This window comes from Thermothielavioides terrestris, chromosome 4, assembly GCF_000226115.1.
Source record: "Thermothielavioides terrestris NRRL 8126 chromosome 4, complete sequence".
NCBI classification, from domain to species: domain Eukaryota; kingdom Fungi; phylum Ascomycota; class Sordariomycetes; order Sordariales; family Chaetomiaceae; genus Thermothielavioides; species Thermothielavioides terrestris.
Window position 1 is genome coordinate 2,466,625 of NC_016460.1, and position 14,124 is coordinate 2,480,748.

General features: G+C 40.0%; 1 protein-coding gene across 1 annotated transcript; it reads left to right on the forward strand.

Annotated features, from left to right (window-relative positions):
• Window positions 1-6,583: 6,583 nt before the first annotated feature.
• THITE_2052648 (uncharacterized protein) lies at window positions 6,584-8,352 on the forward strand (the record flags this gene model as incomplete). Its single annotated transcript, XM_003655512.1, has 3 exons — window positions 6,584-6,919; window positions 7,092-7,497; window positions 7,556-8,352. The coding sequence occupies 3 exons, from the start codon at window positions 6,584-6,586 to the stop codon at window positions 8,350-8,352; spliced, it is 1,539 nt and encodes a 512-aa protein (XP_003655560.1).
• Window positions 8,353-14,124: the final 5,772 nt, after the last annotated feature.

Consider the following 14,124-nt stretch of genomic DNA (forward strand, 5'->3'; position numbering starts at 1 on the left):
TCTTTTTATTGAATTAGCTACTAGCTAATGGCGATAAGTGTTTAGCCGACTTTAGTTTACTAGCTATTTATTACCGTTAGAAGGATATAGAGTAGAACCCTCTATTATAAACGGAGCTCAGTTATAACTGTCAATAGCAAGAGGCCCTCTTTATAAGCATTTGATCTCGGTTAAACGCTAGCTAAGTAGCTCTCTTTATAGAGATTATAGCTACAGTCGACTTACACTCTAAAACAGCCTATTTTTTTATCTAAGGCGCTAGTAGGACTAGTAAAACCTTTTTATATTGTTGTCTCTCTTCTTTCTTCTATTCGTAAAGGCATATCGTCCTTTGCGTTGCTTCTTCTAACATTGTAGCTCTCCTTCTCGATAGTGGCCACACTTCTTATAGCTATTTCAAGATTCTAATCGACATTATAGACGCTAGCACTTATATAGTCTAGAAGAACACTCAGCTTACGACTCTTTTACAACGTACTAAGCTCATTATTTAGAACAAGGTTCTAATGTAGTACTACTACTACTTCGAAGCTATAGATTGTATATTACAAGACATTTATAACTGTGATAGCCTCTTTAGAGGAGTTCTAGTTGTATTAGGGGGGGACTTTATATAAATCCTACCTATTGTTTATAACGGTGATAGGTATTATATTATTTAAGCCTATTTATAGAACTCGCCTATTTAGCCTTAGCTATAGGTCTAGAGATTAACAGAGAATATACAAGTATAAGGAGCTAATATTAATAACTGTACTTTCGTAAGTTGGTTATAGGATCTAAGTTATAATCCTTACTTCTATAGCTCTATTGATCCTTTTCCCCCCTTTATACTCTGTTCTATATAGGAGTAGTTAGTTGATTAGATCTATCCTATATACTTGCTCGAATGTACTATAATAGACTCGACAGTGTTTATAAGCTAAGCGATTCTTTGCCTTTACAACGTAACTATAAGTTCTATCAACGCGGCTATTATTTCTTTAGTTCTAGGTCAAGAAACTCGGTATCTCTCTGTCAACGAGGTAGAAAACCCTCCTAATAGCGAGGATCTTAACGCTCCTATATTGTCTCCTGATTTTTTATTTTCCTTAGACTTTGCTTCTATTCTACCTACTATCCTAACTTTGAAGGTTGGAGCCCCTATTCTTTTACTTCGAAACCTTAACCCTAGTAGTAGGCTCTACAATGGGACTCGGCTAATTGTAACTCGGCTTACTTTGTCTGTTATTAAAGGGCGAATCTTAATAGGTAACTTTACTAGGTAATTGTAGATAATTCTAAAGATTAAGTTGAGTTCTTTAGAGAAGGACTTTCCTTATATTATTGTTCGTAGGCAGTTTCCAATTCGCCTCTGCTTTACAATAACTATTAACAAGTCTTAGGGGTAGTCTTTTTCTTATATTAGTATCGATTTTCGAGAGCCTATATTTTCTTATAGCTAGTTTTATATAGCTATATCTCGAGTTATAGATATTTATAATATTTGTATATACTTATCGGATTTAGGGGCGTAGAGCGGGAAGCTTATAAACATTGTATATCTAGAGGTACTAATATTATAATACGGTTGTTAAACGCTATTATAGATTGTTGTAGTCAAGGTGTACTATATACTAACTAATGCTTTATACCTATATTAAACGCTATTTCAAATTTTTATAGTCTAGGTGCACAACGCTATTGTGGCCAAGGTATATAACGCTATTTTAGATTCCTATATTCTATATACGCAACGCTATTCTAGATCTTACGCTCTAGGTATATAATGCTTTACACCTATAGCTAGTAAACACATTTCTCTCCTCTATAGTACATCCTTCGTAGACCTATTAAGTAGGTTCGTTATAACTTATATTCCCTAATTATATCTCCTTCCTCTGTAGTTTGTCTATTGCAAATATATTAAATAGGTTAGCTATATCTCTAAGAGCCTTCGTAAAGGTCTGCTCTTCTTTTGTAGATAGGTATAGAAAGAGCTTGCAAATAAGCTTGATATAGTAGTTGACGCGTTTAATAGGGCTTGTAAGTTCGCTATACGTAGCGTAGCGTCTATCCTCTCTTAGGTAACGCGAGCTATAATAGGTAGGCGTAGTAAGGTCGTTATTCAATAGGCGTATAGCCTTCTCTCTAGCCCTATAACGACCGTTATAGATAGGGGGCGTAAACTTATCTCTTAGAACAGGGTATATAGTAGGAGCTACTATCGTATAGAGAGCAGGTTGTAAAAGTATATATAGGTCGTTGAACTGCTAGGAGCTGACGAAAGATGATACGTCCATTATAGAGCGTAAACGCTTAGAGGAGATAACTACTTCGAGCTCCGACTTACGCTTCGTAGGTATAGTATAATGCTTATATAGCTTGGGTATCGGCTGAGGGGGGGGTAGAGGGGGAGGGGGAGAGGTCGGATCCTTTATAATATAGCGTTTACGAGGTGTCTTTAACTCTGTTATATATATATTAGCTACGAAGTATATTGTAGATATATTAGGAGGACTATACTTACTACTTCCTTTGAAATAGCTATACCTAGTATTGCCTAAGTTATAGTAGTAGCTAGCGTAGTAGCTATTACCTATATTGTCCTACGATACAACGTAGTTTATATATAGGCCTAGACCTTTATTACAATACTTATATTCGCTATTATTAAGATCGTTGCCTATAATTTACATTAGTAGAGATTTAAGGTTAGTTATATAGTCGAAGTTGATATTATAGTACTTATCTAAGTTATAAGGATCCATCTATAAGTAGATATTATAGACTACCTATAAGTATATTAGTATTAATGTCCTATTATTATTGTAGATCGCTATATACCTTAAACTTTAGTAGGTCCTATATATACTTTGTAGGCTTAGGAAAGTTTTGTATAGCCTCGAGGATAACGTCCTTTATAAGGATGCTCGCTAGGACCTTCATTTCGTCGCCTTCGTTCCCCTCTCTTTATACTTCTATAGCTATGTCTTTAGCTTTGTTATCTTCCCCTTATACGTTTGTCGCTATAGCAGTTGGCGTAGGTATAAGCGGCTCGCGAAGGGTATCGCTATATTGGACGTCTTCGTCTATTTCGATAGATAGTAGAGGCGAGTCTACTTCGTCGTCCAAAAGCGTAGAAGGCATCTAATAGTCGTTAAAAATCGCTGTTTACATATAGCGATTAAGCTAGTATACGTACAGTTGCGTTCAATGGCCAGTTAGTTGGCAGCGACGTAGTTGTCAATCGGTTCGTTGCGAAGGATCTAGGTTTTTGGTTTCTAGGCGTAGCGATTCTGCTTCTATACATAGGCGGCTTCTATATATACGTTAGACTCGCTCCAATCGCCTAGGAAAAGCCTAGGAAAAGCCTAGAAAAGAGGTAATAGATCAGTAAATGCTTATAAATGCGCCGCTAAGCCGAGCCGCAACGGATATACGCGGTTCTATAGGATGAATGTCGTATACGCTAGAAAAGGTGGGTGCGCAGGTGTGGAAAAAGTGGGTAGTTGTGGAAAAAGTGGGTGGTTGTAGCACTGCCAAGAAAAAGGATTGAAATGGCTGCGCGTAGCCCGCGAAGCGGGCTGCCAACCCCTAGTAGCTATTATAAGCTAGAAATTATCCTAAAGCTAAAGAAGACGCTCTATAGCCTATAAAAGTCTCCTCTCCTCTAGCAACAAAAGCTAATAGCCACCCTAAGGAACTTAGGGTTCTAGGCTATACTATAAAAGCCTTATATTATAATAAATAAAGGTATTATCGTCTTCTTCTATATAGATAATATTGTTTTCGCCTACTATAAGAAGGATCAATACTAAGCCAACGAAGTAATTAACTAACTATAAGAAAAGTATAAACTTATAGGAGGAGATAACCTCCTATAGTTCCTAGATATAGAGATTTATTATAATTGTAAAAGGCGTTTAATTTAACTTAGCTAGACGACTTATATTAAGAAGATCGTAAGGTTAGCCTAGGAAGAAGAAGAGCTAGAGACTCTAATAGCTAAAAGCAAACTACTTCTATACAACAATATTGCTAGCTATAGCTCTATTAAGCTCTATCAAAGGAAGGTTGGCTCAATCCTATATATAGCCGTTAATATACGCCTAGACATTGCCTTTATAGCCTCTAAGCTTATATAGTTCAATTAGAACCTAGGACTAGAACACTACTATATAGCTAATCGAGTATTATAATACCTCTATCGAACAAAGTTCTAGGCTCTCTAACTAAGAAGAGGAGATATCTTAATTATAGCCAATAATACTAGCTTTGCCAACAATAGTATCGATTATAAAAGCTTATAAGGTTATACTATTATCTTATTTAAAGGGCTAATCGCCTAGTAAGCTAATAAGTAGAATATAGTAACTATATCGACTATAGAGGTAGAGTTATTAGTACTTATATAGGCAACGAAAGAAGATATATTTCTTTAACGCCTATTAGAGGTACTAGAGATCTATCTAATTAACAAGATCCTATCGATCTAATATAATAATAAATAAACGATCTAGCTAATTAATACTAAGATACTTATACTATAGACGAAGCTAAAATATATCAATATTTATAACTACTAGCTATATTAAAAAGCTTAGAATAAGAGGGTTAGTATAGATTATATACCTTTAAACTAGATATTAGCTAATAGCTTAACGAAGACGCTAGAACTAGAGCCCTATAGGAAGTTTATAGAAATGCTTAATCTAATAGATATCTAAGCCTTTATTGAGATCTACGTTTATTAAATAGTATAGAAGGAAGAAATATAGGGCTAGAGGAAAGCTCTAGCTAAATAGAAGGTTCAATTTACAATATAATATATAGAATTAAAAAGAGTAAACGTATAAGGCTTAATAGATTAGAGCGATAGTAGAAGGACCTTAATACTATAGAATTGCTAGATTAGGAAGAATATAGTATTAGGAATAGCTTTATAGATTACTAGATTTAGTAGGCTAAAGCTAGAGGCTCGACCTAGGGGAGTATATTAGAACTAGCCTAGCCTAGAGTAGCGGGCCGGCCTACCGAGATTAGGATCCACTAGCTTGATGCCCAACTACCGCCTAAGACTAGGCTCCTAATTAGGAGAACTCTCCTACAATACAACATCCTTAACACTACGATTGATTCTAGTTGTACGCATTGCTTACATCGTGATAGCTTCATCTTCCTAAGCTAGCGTAGCGGTTCCAATATAAACCCTGCTATCCCACCCGGGCCGCCGACCACGACTCTATATGAGCTTATTATAACCTCCCGAATCACTAGAACCCTCAAGCCAAGACCCACTCTCACGCGTAGAAGGCCTACTATTTCCAGCGACCCTCGACATGGCCAGACTACATCACGCGATATACCAACCTACTGCACAACAATTGAATTGGCTTACACACAAGGCTGACCAAACAACCCACCGTCGTCTCTAGGGAACCGTTGTTACAACAACCATTCGCAGCCATTGCCTTTACGCACAAGTCGCCGCCCCAGACTGAGCTGAGCACGCGCAGGGAGGGGGCAACTACGACGCGGAGAGTGGGAGGAGGCGGTAATGGCGCAGAACCAACGACAAGACGCGCGCCCAACCTACCATCCATCCGTCCAGGTGGAGAGGGTGGCTGGCGGCCGGAACTCGAAGGCCTCCTTTTCTGAAGGCGCAGACCCGGAACCTCCAGAAGCTGGTGAGCTAGAACACGCCCTGACGACTGTCTCGCTCCTGTACCAGGGCGCACCATGCACTGAGTACGAGGTGATTTATGTGGCTTATACGGTGCGAGCGACGGTTTGGGTTGGGGCATGTGTCAGCTTCACGCTGAGAGTTGCGCCTGAGTTTTTTTTTTTTTTTTTTTTTTTTTTTTTTTTTTTTTTTTTTTTTTTTTTTTTTTTTTTTTTTTTTTTTTTTGTGTGTGTGTGCTGACCAATTATGAGATGCCTTGCCTGTATGGCTTTAAACACAGTACAACACGTCGATGGAGTGCGATGTCATAACCCGTTGTCTGCAGGCTGTTGGGTTGGGTGGTGGTCGCTATGGGGTTCGAGGTCGTTGTTGAATGATGTAAACACAGCTTGGTAGGTATTTACCTACCTGAGCGCCTTAGGTACCTAATAAAGGCGAATACCGTCCAATCCAGTAGGCTCATACACGTCTCCGCAACTCAGGGTACTCAGTTGTTGCGTAAAGTGGTCAAGGAGACCGCTCTCTTGTGGCGGCCTCTTGTGCGCGTCCACGTGTGCATACATAGAAATGGCGTCCACTCTGCCCGCCGCTAGCCGGACTTTGCAGGTCACGACGGGGAGAGGGACTCTGATTCGTTGCTCTACCCTTGTTCTCAGCTGAAAACCCCGTGGTGCAGCTTTCAAGGCGAGTTAGAAGTGATCAGCGCTTGGAGATAGGGGCAGCAGTTATGGCTGAAGCGGCATTCAAATGCACCAGTCGGCTCTTGCTTCACCGAAGCTTGCAAGTTACGAATGGATGTTTTCGCTTTTGGTTCACTGCTCGCATCGCTGCTCCCAGATGATGCTCCGACTCTGAGGTTGCACCCAGTACTCGTCTCCAGGGCCGTGCCTGTCTCTTCTTCGCCCCAGGATGACGGCGATGGCGTCCCGGCCCCGGACATCGGTGGCCCTTGTGGTCGTCGTCGTCGTTGCTGCAGCCTGCTGCCGTGCGGACAACGTTGGTGACAATGAGCTCTGGGCCCTCATCCGTGCCAACAGGAACAACGCAACGGCGCTGCAGACCATGGATGCGCCACCATGGGTCTCGACGGCCGAGTTCCGGGGCACTATGGACATCCTTCAGACCTGTATCTTGACCCTCTTTGCCTGCGTCTACACGGCTTTGCATCTCGACGTGCCGGCCAGGACCAACTTCCTGAGCCTGCTGGCCAGAAAGACCAAGTGGGTGTTTACGACCCTCTTTGCGCCAGAAATGGTGATCTACCTGGCAGGGGACCAGTTCATGCAGGCTCGCCGGCTCAGGAGGAAACTCGGGGCGCTGCAAAAGGAGAGCAACAATGTTGACAAGGACGTACGTGCACGCCCTCAACTCTGTCTGGCATGTTCTTTGGGGCGAAAATGAGAGCTGACCAACGCTGCTCCATCAGTTTGACTTTGATCTGAGATATGCCTTCTTCGCCGTTATGGGAGGCGTCAGAATTGTCCCTGCCGAGGTCGAAAAATTCCTGGGTGCCAAAGAAAAGCAACAGTATGCGCGCAGACCTCTACGGCTCACACCAGACGGCGTCATTGAGCTCGCCAGAAGGGATTTCTGGATCTACATCAGCCGAGAGAGGATCGACAGCAAGAGCAAAGCAAACACTTTGCAGAAGGCACTTGTTCTGCTCCAAGTCTCGTACTCTGCGATAACGTGCGTAGCGCGCCGAGTATACGGTCTTCCACTCAGTTTGCTCGAAATCCATACCATGGTGCATGTCATCTCTGCTGTCCTGTTATATGCACTCTGGTTCGAGGTGAGATCTGACCACCCTGAGCCGAAAAACACTTTGGCCGGTTTGGCGGTTCGCTGACGAGCTCAAACTCCTATAAAAACCGCTCGATGTCTCCGAAGCCGAACTTGTATATCACAAGGACTGGGATAATACGATTGGTGCCATGATACAACGGTCAACCTACGTACTCGAATGTTATGACGTTGCAGTTCGCAAAGTGTCACAACAAGCAATCCCAGACAACACCAACCCGGCCGATCAATTCTCATCCAGCTCCTCTGTTCCAGGCCCCGGGGGCATCCATCTTGGCCATTGGCATTTCTCGTTGCGTCGCTCGGATTCTGAGCCAATGCAGTTGTCCAGCCAGACCGTGGCGCGATGGAAGGCGATGGCAACCGAACTCGACAAATTCTGCAGAGAGCGCCGGGACTGGGACACGAAGTTGACGTCGGGCGAGATGATTCCCCTCCGTGAGGTGATGTGGGAGTTCCCTAATGCCCTGGAAAAGACCAAGGATCTTGGCTCCTTAACCGACACTTTGCTCGAAGCAGCCTCTCCCGGCCCCCTCATGCCCTTGGGCATTGCACTCCCTGGCATATACGGCGGTGTGCATTTGAGCGCCTGGCATTTCGAATTTCCCACATTCGCGGAGCACCTGCTGTGGAAAATCATGTGCTTCATCATCATTGGGGCCGTCCCAACGTTACTTGCAACGCTAGTTGGCCTGCTTGCCACTTCTTCCAACGACGACGGAGAGTGGCAGTGGGTCTGTTACGCGAGTGTTGCAGTCATCGTTGTTATTTGCTCCGGATGTGCGAGAATTTACATTGTGCTGGAATCATTCATCAGCCTGCGGAGGGTGCCAATTGGGGTTTACTACACTCCGGCATGGCTTCAGATGATCCCACATGCCTGAGGTTCCCTTCAATTTACATCCTGCTCGCTAGCTGAAATCTAGGATATCTCAGGTCATGACAAGGGGTCTTGCGAGAAAAGAATGCTACTCAATAACTAACTTCGCTAGCCTTGAAACGTTCCGGTAGTGCAAAAAATCTAATACTACAGTACCCACTGCCCACTTCTACGGTCAAGGGGAGCAGATGATATTTTAGAGCAGATTAGTTCAATTGCTACAGTACACTACCAGGTAGTATTGCTGTCGTCCGCCCCATCCTCGGCCTGCGAGAAGTGTACAGTAGGGTCGAGGAACACATAGGGATACCTCTCCCGCTCTAGGACCGACTTGATCATCTCTAAAATCTGGTTACTGTGGTAATGCTTGTTGCCTGGCCCCCAGGGTTTTTGGGGGGGGGGGGGGTAGGTATCACAGGAAAGCGAAAGGTGGAAGAAGATTTTGTCAGAACCAGCCCGGCCTAGGGTAGCGGGCCGGCCCACCGAGATTAGGATCCACCAGCTTGATGCCCAACTGCCGCCTAAGACTAGGCTCCTAATCAGGAGAACTCTCCTACAATACAACATCCTTAATACTACAATTGATTCCAGTTGTATATATTGCTTATATCGTAATAGCTTCATCTTCTTAAGCCAGTATAGCGGTTCCAACAATTAAAAGTCTTATTAGCTCGAAAACCTAGCCCTATCTCTAAGTATATAGCCTTATATATAGCGTTCAATAGCAACTACTATATCTTCGAAAGCTAATATAAAGATCAATATTATCCTAGCTAGCCTAGATAACTAGGTAGCTTAGAACTATAAGTTCGTTAACAAGGCTAAGCATCTTAATCTACTTAACTACTTCGAAGGTAAGACGGAGCTCCTCCTAAAGCCTATAATAGCTAATATCTATAATCTCGTCTATAAGTATATCTAATATAAGCTCTAGGAATATATTGTTGAACTATAAGCTTCTACACTAGCTATAGCTATAGGAGCTCTAGCCGATCTAGGAGCGCCTACTATAGGCGAATAGCGGCCTAACACTACCTCTATAGCCTAGGATAACGATATAGATTCCTAGACCCTCTCTAAGAACGAAGATCTATAAGAGTAGCCTAGTATTAAAGTATTGAATAGCCACTAGAGGAAGCTCTATAACGAGAGGGAGAAGTAATTTAATAACAATATTACTATTGTTATTTCGTAGGTTAAGAAGGATCTAGACTATAAGTATAAGGACTATAAACGTTAGACTAATCACCTTACCTAGATACTAACCTTTATAACTATTATAGTAATAGCCAACTATCGGTCTACCTACTTTATAGAGTATACTAACCTTTAAACGTAGTATAATAACTTTAAAAAGACTATTTAGCTAACTATCGAAATAATAATAGAGCTTCGAATATATATTTATATCTACCTCGATATATTTAAATATTCTAGAAATATATATATTAAAGAGGCTAATTTCGAAAGGTAGCTCGTCAAATAGAAGAACCTAATAGATAAGGCCTCCCTCTAGAAAATAAACGAAGTAAAGGATCTTAGCCTATAGTTCAACGAACTAATAGCTATACTAAAGAAGCTATTCCTAAGCTTTATTTCCCTCTATACTATAAGTAAGATAGAGATCTTTAAAAAGCTAACCTTTCAAGATATAGCTATAGAAGTCTATAAAAGAATATACCTATTCCTCAAGAAAGTGCTTAACTATATAGGGAAAGGATCCTTCCTAATATATAGCCCTAAAGAAAAAGAAAACAAAGACTTTAAGCAACTAGAAGATTAGGAGGATCGCCTTAGGCACTAAGCTAGTTATAAAGAGGGAGCTAGAATTAGCTAATCCTACTCTAAACGTAAGCTAAATGTACCTATAGCTCTTAGTACCTCTATAAGGTCCTCAAGTATATCTAGGAAGTACTATACCTATAATCACTTCTATTTAACTAAGCGGTACTACTACTTAAACCCTAAAAGTATACTACCTAGGTAGGAACCTAGAGAATATATTAAAGCTTGTATAGAGGCTAATTTAAAAGCCGATTCAACTCTATAAATAGAGGCTAATAGGCTTTAGATAAAGAGGTCTAAGAGTAGCCTCGCTAACGATATAAAGAGCGATATAAGCGAAGATCTATTATTGTATTGACTAGTCAACTACTCTAAGAGAGCTATAGCTATACTCCTAACGAAGGAGCCTAAGGTCCTTAAAATAGATATAGCAGATGCCAATGCCTTTAAAGAGGGCATTGCTCCCAAAGAGAGCATTACCTAGGAAGAGGGTAATGCCCCTAAAGTAGGTACCGCCTCCGAAGTAGGTATCGCCTTTAATATAGGCAACGCCCCCGATATAGGCACTAACATTATAGTAATGTTTAGCTACTAGTATATTATAAGAATATAGTAGTAGAGAGCTATAAGTAAATATATAGCGAGCTTTACTATAATCCTAGCTATATTCTAGATAAGCTAGAGATATCCTTTAATCAACTTAGTGATCTTAGATTTAGGGTTAACCATTTATATCGCTAACTATCTAAATAGGTTTAAAAGGCCTCCTAAGTTGGCTACGCCTAATGACTATATCTAGGTAGGCGAGTACCCTATTTAGATTAAAGGATATAGCGAGATAGATATTAAACTATAGAACGACAAGGGCGTTATAGTCCTTATACTATACAACGTAGTTTACTACCTAACCTTTGTATATAATATTATATCATTAGAGTAGCTTAATTAACGAAGGATCTAGTAGGATAATAGGCTAAAGAGTATACCGAACTACCTATTTAGGCGCTAAGATTATATACTCCTTAGATATATTACGAAGAAGCTCTAATAATATATCTTTGAATATATACCTAAGGACTATACGCCTATAGCCTTTACTACTTAAACGAAGAGGCTCGATCGCTAGGCTCGCTATATAGAGAGTATAGTAGATACTATAACTTAGTATCTACGCCTCGGCTATATAGGCCTAAAGGCCTTTAAACACTTTGTCAATTGCTTATAAAGAGGGTATATCAAAGGCGTACCAACGTTTAAATATAACAGCTATAGCTTTAGTAAGTTAAAATATAGGCCTAATCGCATTTCTAGGCTATTGAACTATAGCTTAGGCGACAAGATCGCCTTAGATTTATACCCTTTCTAGGAAAGCTAATAGCGCTTTAAACATCTGCTATTAGCGATAGATCGCTATTTAAGTATAATGTAGGACTACTATCTATATAACTATAAGGCTCTAGGTATTCTAGTAGCTATTAAATACCTCGCTATACTACTTGAAAGGCAGTACTAGCTATATATCAAGGTCCTAGAGTATAACAACGAATTTATATAGGTAAGCGCTATTACTACCTAGGTAGAGAGACAAGGTATCTAAATAGAGCCTTTAGCGCCTAATATACCTATATAGAACGGAGGCGCTAAACGTTTAGGGGGTATAATTAAGGAGAAGGCTAGAACGATAGCTATTAGCGTATAGTTGCTAGGGCAACTATGGCTAAAAGTTATAAGAGCTATAATATATCTCTATAATAGGACACTATCCTTGACAACAGAGTAGATAACGCTACTAGATCGCTTTTATACCTTCTTTACTAAGAGAGATAGCCTAAGAGCTTTAAAGTACAAGCTATACTAAAGGCATTTGAAGGTTTATAGTTATAAGGTATTTGCTATAATAGATACTACTAAAAAGAAAGAAAGGCGCCTCGAACGGTTCTAACTAAGAGCTTAGATCGGCTACCTTATAGGATATAATTCCTTGAACATCTATCGTATCTAGAACTCTACTACCAACTAAGTGGTATATATATATAATATAATCTTTGACGAAAAGCAGATATACCTAGGCAATTTAAAGCTTATAGTATAAGACATTCTTTAAATAGACCTCGAAGAGCTAAAGCGCTAGTTCAATACTAGAGGCACTAATAATGCTAATTAGCTAGATAACAACAATCTTATACCTATAGCTAAGGAAGAGGATATAATAGAGGCGTTTAGTACACCTTTAACAACCTTTAAAGAACTAGAGGAGAGCCTAGCTATTATCGAAGAAGTGTTAGATACTATTATAGTAAAAGGCGATACTATAGGCACCTTCCTAAAGTTCTAATATCTAACTCTTCCGTCTACTCTACTAAGCGCTTTGATTATAGCTACCTTCCTAGGTTTATATTCGCCTAGAGCCTCTAAAGGAGCATTCCAACTATAGGAGGCCGCCTTTAATATAGGAACGTTGGGCCCTAGAGCTATTAAACGTAGGCACTTAAGGAGGGTCTTCTATATAGAGGAAGAGAGAGAAGAGCTTACCTAAAAGAGTAAAAAGAAGGCTAAGAAGGTAGTCGATACTATTAAAAAGGAAGTTAGTAGCACTAAGAGGATCTCCTAAAAAGAAGTTGATCGCCTATAGTAAGAAGGTAAGCTTAGATTTATCTACTAGTCGATACTCCCGCCTATACCTCGATAGCACTTTGAACTCGAAGATTATCTACTAAGCTAGCTATTCTTAGAGGTAGAATACGATTATCTTCAAAGCTACAAAGTAATAGGCTCCTAGAAAGAGATTTACTACTATAATAAGGAGGTCTAAAGCAAGTAGATCCTAGATTGTATATAGGTGTACGTCTATAAGTTTAATAAGAGTAGACACTTCGTTAAATATAAAGCGAAACTAATAGTATATAGCGATTAGTAAAAGAAGAGGCTTACTAAAGAGAACTATATAGCTATACTTGCTATACAATCCTTTAGAACAATGCTCGCTACTATAGCGAGGTTCAACCTAGAACTAAAGTAGTTCGATATAGTCAATGCCTTCGTCAATGCGAAGATCGATAAGGACATTTATATAGAGATACTATATAGCTATTGTAAATTAGGAACTATCCTAAAGCTAAAGAAAACGCTTTATAGCCTATAAAAGTCTCCCCTCCTCTAGCAATGAGAGTTAATAGCTACCCTAAGGAACCTAGGGTTCTAGGCTATACTATAAGAGCCTTATATTATAACGAACAAAGGTATTATCGTCTTCTTCTATATAGATAATATCGTCTTCGCCTACTATAAAAAGGATCAATACCGAGCTAACGAAGTAATTAGCTAGCTATAAGAAAAGTATAAACTTATAGAAGGAGATAACCTCCTATAGTTCCTAGGTATAGAGATTTATTGTAATTATAAAAGGCGCTTAATTTAGCTTAGCTAGACGGCTTATATTAAGAAGATTGTAAGGTTAGCCTAGGAAGAAGGAGAGCTAGAGACTCCAATGGCTAAGAGCGAACTACTCCTATACAACGATATTGCTAGCTATAGCTCTGTTAGGCTCTATCAAAGGAAGGTTGGCTTAATCCTATATATAGCCGTCAATATACGCCTAGACATTGCCTTTATAGCCTCTAAGCTTACATAGTTTAATTAGAACCTAGGACTAGAACACTATTGCGCAGCTAATCGAGTATTACGATACCTCTATCGAATAAGGTTCTAGGCCCTCTAGCTAGGAGGAGAAGACATCTTGATCGTAGCTAGCGATACTAGCTTCGTCGACAATAGTATCGATCGTAAAAGCTTATAAGGTTACGCTATTATCTTATTTAGAGGGCTAATCGCCTAGCAAGCTAGTAAATAGGATATAGTAACTATATCGACTATAGAGGCAAAGTTGTTAACACTCGTATAGGTAGCGAAAGAAGGTATATTCCTTTAGCGCCTATTAGAGGTATTAGAGATCTATCTAGATAATAAGATCCTATCGATCCAATATAATAAT